Source organism: Coregonus clupeaformis, unplaced genomic scaffold (genome assembly GCF_020615455.1).
Source record: "Coregonus clupeaformis isolate EN_2021a unplaced genomic scaffold, ASM2061545v1 scaf1257, whole genome shotgun sequence".
NCBI lineage: Eukaryota > Metazoa > Chordata > Actinopteri > Salmoniformes > Salmonidae > Coregonus > Coregonus clupeaformis.
Genome location: NW_025534711.1, coordinates 130,001 through 136,927, shown reverse-complemented (window position 1 = coordinate 136,927; position 6,927 = coordinate 130,001). Strand labels below are relative to the sequence as shown.

General features: G+C 35.7%; 1 protein-coding gene across 1 annotated transcript in view; it reads right to left on the bottom strand.

Annotated features, from left to right (window-relative positions):
• Nucleotides 1-233: 233 nt before the first annotated feature.
• The window catches only part of zgc:136472 (uncharacterized protein LOC678514 homolog), a 39,101-nt gene continuing 32,407 nt past the window's right edge, over nt 234-6,927 (bottom strand). The window contains exons 9-11 of the mRNA XM_045217851.1: nt 6,871-6,927; nt 1,635-1,724; nt 234-1,068 (exon numbers count right to left, since the gene is read on the bottom strand). The exon at nt 6,871-6,927 is cut by the window's right edge and continues 125 nt beyond it. Of these exons, the coding sequence (XP_045073786.1) occupies nt 976-1,068; nt 1,635-1,724; nt 6,871-6,927 (240 nt within the window). The 3' untranslated portion in view covers nt 234-975. The remainder of the gene's footprint in view (nt 1,069-1,634; nt 1,725-6,870) is intronic.

Below are 6,927 nucleotides of genomic sequence, written 5' to 3'. Positions count from 1 at the left end.
CTAGGGCTACATCTACTATAACTACAGGCGGTGTAGTGACTACAGGTTTTATACCACTAGGGCTACATCTGCTATAACTACAGGCGGTGTAGTGACTACAGGTTTTATACCACTAGGGCTACATCTACTATAACTACAGGTGGTGTAGTGACTACAGGTTTTATACCACTAGGGCTACATCTACTATAACTACAGGTGGTGTAGTGACTACAGGTTTTCATACCACTGGGGCTACATCTACTATAACTACAGGTGGTGTAGTGACTACAGGTTTTATACCACTAGGTCTACATCTACTATAACTACAGGTGGTGTAGTGACTACAGGTTTTATACCACTAGGGCTACATCTACTATAACTACAGTCGGTGTAGTGACTACAGGTTTTTTTACCACTAGGGCTACATCTACTATAACTACAGGTGGTGTAGTGACTACAGGTTTTATACCACTAGGGCTACATCTACTATAACTACAGGCGGTGTAGTGACTACAGGTTTTATACCACTAGGGCTACATCTACTATAACTACAGGTGGTGTAGTGACTACAGGTTTTATACCACTAGGGCTACATCTACTATAACTACAGGTGGTGTAGTGACTACAGGTTTTATACCACTAGGGCTACATCTACTATAACTACAGGCGGTGTAGTGACTACAGGTTTTATACCACTAGGGCTACATCTACTATAACTACAGGTGGTGTAGTGACTACAGGTTTTATACCACTAGGGTTACATCTACTATAACTACAGGTGGTGTAGTGACTACAGGTTTTATACCACTAGGGCTACATCTACTATAACTACAGGCGGTGTAGTGACTACAGGTTTTATACCACTAGGGCTACATCTACTATAACTACAGGTGGTGTAGTGACTACAGGTTTTATACCACTAGGGCTACATCTACTATAACTACAGGTGGTGTAGTGACTACAGGTTTTATACCACTAGGGCTATATCTACTATAACTACAGCTCCTGCTTAGCATCTTTGGCTTCTTTAGCTTCTTTGGCCTCAATAGCTTTTTGATTCTCGATGTACTTCCTCCGATCCTCCTCCTCCTAGACACAGAGAGAGAGTGAGAGAGAGCGAGAGAGAGAGAGAGAGAGAGAGAGAGAGAGAGAGAGAGAGAGAGAGAGAGAGAGAGAGAGAGAGAGAGAGAGAGAGAGAGAGAGAGAGAGAGAGAGAGAGAGAGAGAGAGAGAGAGAGAAAGAGAGAGAGAGAGAGAGAGAGACAGTATTAAAAACAGACACATGCACTCATTAAGATGTATATAAAGGTTTCCCTGAAAGTGTTTCCTCTGGTGAGTGAGAGGTGAGAGGTTAGGAGTGGGGTCAGAGGTTAGGAGAGGTCAGGGGTTAAGAGGTTAAAGGTGACATACCTGGGCCCTGTCCCTCTTGGCTGTCTCCATCTCTTTCTCCACATGAAGGGTAGAGGTTAGGGGCGAGTGAGAGGTGAGGGGTTAGAGGAGAGGTCAGGGGTTAAGAGGTTAAAGGTGACATACCTGTGCCCTGTCCCGCTTGGCTCTCTCCATCTCTTTCTCCACATGAAGGGTAGAGGTTAGGGGCGAGTGAGAGGTGAGGGGTTAGAGGAGAGGTCAGGGGTTAAGAGGTTAAAGGTGACATACCTGGGCCCTGTCCCTCTTGGCTGTCTCCATCTCTTTCTCCAGAAACTGAACCAGATCCTTCAGGTTCCTCTGACCAGAGTAGGCTACCACCTGGAGAGAGAGAGATATTAAAAGAAACTTACACTGAGTATACAAATCCTTAAGAACACACACACACACATTATATACACGTGTGTGTATATAAAGTGTGTGTGTATATATAATGTGTGTGTATATTTAATGTGTGTATATTATGTGTGTGTGTATATAAAGTGTGTGTGTATATATAATGTTTGTGTATATTTAATGTGTGTATATTATGTGTGTGTGTATATAAAGTGTGTGTGTATATATAATGTGTGTGTATATTTAATGTGTGTATATAATGTGTGTGTGTATATAATGTGTGTGTATATAAAGTGTGTGTGTATATATAATGTTTGTGTATATTTAATGTGTGTATATATATAATGTGTGTGTATATAAAGTGTGTGTGTGTATAATGTGTGTGTATATATAATGTGTGTATATATAATGTGTGTGTATATATAATGTGTGTATATTTAATGTGTGTATACTATGTGTGTGTGTATATAAAGTGTGTGTGTATATAATGTGTGTGTATATATATAATGTGTGTGTATATAAAGTGTGTATATATATAATGTGTGTGTATTTAAAGTGTGTGTGTGTATAATGTGTGTGTATATATAATGTGTGTATATATAATGTGTGTGTATATATAATGTGTGTATATTTAATGTGTGTATATAATGTGTGTGTGTGTATATAATGTGTGTATATATAAAGTGTGTGTATATAAAGTGTGTATATAATGTGTGTGTATATAATGTGTGTATATATAACGTGTGTGTATATAAAGTGTGTGTGTATATATACAGTGTGTATATATAGTGTGTGTGTATATATAAAGTGTGTGTATATCATGTGTGTGTATATAATGTGTGTGTATATATACAGTGTGTGTGTATATAATGTGTGTGTGTGTATAATGTGTGTATATATAAAGTGTTTGTGTATATATAATGTGTGTGTATATAATGTGTGTGTATATATAATGTGTGTATATTTAATGTGTGTATATAATGTGTGTGTGTGTATATAATGTGTGTATATATAAAGTGTGTGTATATATAGCGTGTATATATAATGTGTGTGTGTATATATAAAGTGTGTGTATATAATGTGTGTGTATATGTACAGTGTGTGTGTATATAATGTGTGTATATAAAGTGTGTGTGTGTATATAATGTGTGTATATATAAAGTGTTTGTGTATATATAATGTGTGTGTATATAAAGTGTGTGTATATATATAATGTGTGTGTATATAAAGTGTGTGTATATATAATGTGTGTGTATATATAATGTGTGTGTGTATATAATGTGTGTGTGTATATATAATGGGGAAAAAAAGTATTTAGTCAGCCACCAATTGTGCAAGTTCTCCCACTTAAAAAGATGAGAGGCCTGTAATTTTCATCATAGGTACACGTCAACTATGACAGACAAAAAGAGAAAAAAATCCAGAAAATCACATTTGAGGATTTTTAATGAATTTATTTTGCAAATTATGGTGGAAAATAAGTATTTGGTCAATAACAAAAGTTTCTCAATACTTTGTTATATACCCTTTGTTAGCAATGACACAGGTCAAACGTTTTATGTAAGTCTTCACAAGGTTTTCACACACTGTTGCTGGTATTTTGGCCCATTCCTCCATGCAGATCTCCTCTAGAGCAGTGATGTTTTGGGGCTGTCGCTGGGCAACACAGACTTTCAACTCCCTCCAAAGATTTTCTATGGGGTTGAGATCTGGAGACTGGCTAGGCCACTCCAGGACCTTGAAATGCTTCTTCACGAAGCCACTCCTTCACGTTGCCCGGGCGGTGTGTTTGGGATCATTGTCATGCTGAAAGACCCAGCCACATTTCATCTTCAATGCCCTTGCTGATGGAAGGAGGTTTTCACTCAAAATCTCACGATACATGGCCCCATTCATTCTTTCCTTTACACGGATCAGTCGTCCTGGTCGTCCTGGTCACTTTGCAGAAAAACAGCCCCATGCTTCACATTAGGTATGGTGTTCTTTGGATGCAACTCAGCATTCTTTGTCCTCCAAACACGACAAGTTGAGTTTTTACCAAAAAGTTCTATTTTGGTTTCATCTGACCATATGACATTCTCTCAATCCTCTTCTGGATCATCCAAATGCACTCTAGCAAACTTCAGACGGGCCTGGACATGTACTGGCTTAAGCAGGGGGACACGTCTGGCACTGCAGGATTTGAGTCCCTGGCGGCGTAGTGTGTTACTGATGGTAGGCTTTGTTACTTTGGTCCCAGCTCTCTGCAGGTCATTCACTAGGTCCCCCGTGTGGTTCTGGGATTTTTGCTCACCGTTCTTGTGATCATTTTGACCCCACGGGGTGAGATCTTGCGTGGAGCCCCAGATCGAGGGAGATTATCAGTGGTCTTGTATGTCTTCCATTTCCTAATAATTGCTCCCACAGTTGATTTCTTCAAACCAAGCTGCTTACCTATTGCAGATTCAGTCTTCCCAGCCTGGTGCAGGTCTACAATTTTGTTTCTGGTGTCCTTTGACAGCTCTTTGGTCTTGGCCATAGTGGAGTTTGGAGTGTGACTGTTTGAGGTTGTGGACAGGTGTCTTTTATACTGATAACAAGTTCAAACAGGTGCCATTAATACAGGTAACGAGGGGAGGACAGAGGAGCCTCTTAAAGAAGTAGTTACAGGTCTGTGAGAGCCAGAAATCTTGCTTGTTTGTAGGTGACCAAATACTTATTTTCCACCATAATTTGCAAATAAATTCATTAAAAAATCCTACAATGTGATTTTCTGGATTTTTTTTCTCATTTTGTCTGTCATAGTTGACGTGTACCTATGATGAAAATTACAGGCCTCTCTCATCTTTTTAAGTGGGAGAACTTGCACAATTGGTGGCTGACTAAATACTTTTTCCCCCACTGTTTGTGTATACAGTTGAAGTCAGAAGTTTACATACATCTTAGCCAAATACATTTAAACTCAGCTTTTCACAATTCCTGACATTTAACCTAGTAAAAATTCCCTGTCTTATGTCAGTTAGGATCACCCTCATCACCCTCATCATCATCATCATCATATACACACTATAGTATATGTATATACACACTGTAGTACATGTATATACACACTGTAGTACATGTATATACACACTATAGTATATGTATATACACACTGTAGTACATGTATATACACACTGTAGTACATGTATATACACACTATAGTACATGTATATACACACTATAGTACATGTATATACACACTATAGTACATGGATATACACACTATAGTATATGTATATACACACTGTAGTACATGTATATACACACTGTAGTACATGTATATACACACTGTAGTACATGTATATACACACTGTAGTACATGTATATACACACTGTAGTACATGTATATACACACTGTAGTATATGTATATACACACTATAGTACATGTATATACACACTATAGTACATGTATATACACACTGTAGTACATGTATATACACACTGTAGTACATGTATATACACACTGTAGTACATGTATATACACACTATAGTATATGTAGTGTTTGTGTGCAGGTTGGAGTGGGTGGGGCTGTACTGATGACATCACAGCCCAATCATGCGTAGTCAGCTGATATATATAAAGTGTGTGTGTATATAATGTATGTATATATAATGTGTGTCTATATAATGTGTGTGTATATATATAGCGTGTATATATAATGTGTGTGTCTATATAGTGTGTGTGTGTATATATAATGTGTGTGTATAATGTGTGTGTGTATATATAGTGTGTCTATATAGTGTGTCTATATAGTGTGTGTATATATAATGTGTGTGTATAATGTGTGTGTGTATATATAGTGTGTCTATATAGTGTGTCTATATAGTGTGTGTATATATAATGTGTGTGTATATATAATGTGTGTATATATAATGTGTATGTATATATAATGTGTGTGTATATATAATGTATGTATATATAATGTGTGTCTATATAATGTGTGTATATATAATGTGTGTGTATATATATAGTGTGTATATATAATGTGTGTGTATATATATAGCGTGTATATATAATGTGTGTGTCTATATAGTGTGTGTGTGTATATATAGTGTGTCTATATAGTGTGTGTATATATAATGTGTGTGTATATATAATGTGTGTGTATATAATGTGTGTCTATATAATGTGTGTATAATGTGTGTGTGTTATATATAGTGTGTCTATATAGTGTGTGTATATATAATGTGTGTATATATAATGTGTGTGTATATATAATGTGTGTGTATAATGTGTGTGTATATATAGTGTGTCTATATAGTGTGTGTATATATAATGTGTGTATATATAATGTGTGTGATATATAATGTGTGTGTATAATGTGTGTGTGTATATATAGTGTGTCTATATAGTGTGTATATATAATGTGTGTATATATAATGTGTGTGTATATATAATGTGTGTGTATATATAATGTGTGTGTATAATGTGTGTGTGTATATAATGTGTGTGTATATATATAGCGTGTATATATAATGTGTGTATATATAATGTGTGTGTATATATATAGCGTGTATATATAATGTGTGTGTGTATATATAGCATGTATATAATGTGTGTGTATATATAATGTGTGTGTATATATAATGTGTGTGTATAATGTGTGTGTGTATATAATGTGTGTATATATAATGTGTGTCTATATAATGTGTGTGTGTATATATAATGTGTGTGTGTATATATAATGTGTGTGTATATAGAATGTGTGTGTATATAATGTGTGTGTATATAGCGTGTATATATAATGTGTGTATATATAATGTGTGTGTGTATATAATGTGTGTGTATATATAATGTGTGTGTATATATAATGTGTGTGTATATATAATGTGTGTGTATATAATGTGTGTATTTATAATGTGTGTGTATAATGTGTGTGTGTATATAATGTGTGTGTATATAATGAGTGTATTTATAATGTGTGTGTATAATGTGTATGTGTATATAATGTGTGTATATATAATGTGTGTGTGTATATAATGTGTGTGTATATATAATGTGTGTGTATATATAATGTGTGTGTATATAATGTGTGTATTTATAATGTGTGTGTATAATGTGTGTGTGTATATAATGTGTGTGTATATATAGGGTTAGGGTTAGGGTACCCTCTCTGCGTGCAGCGCGGGGAACAGGCGGAGGGCGGGGTAGCGTTCTCTCATCGA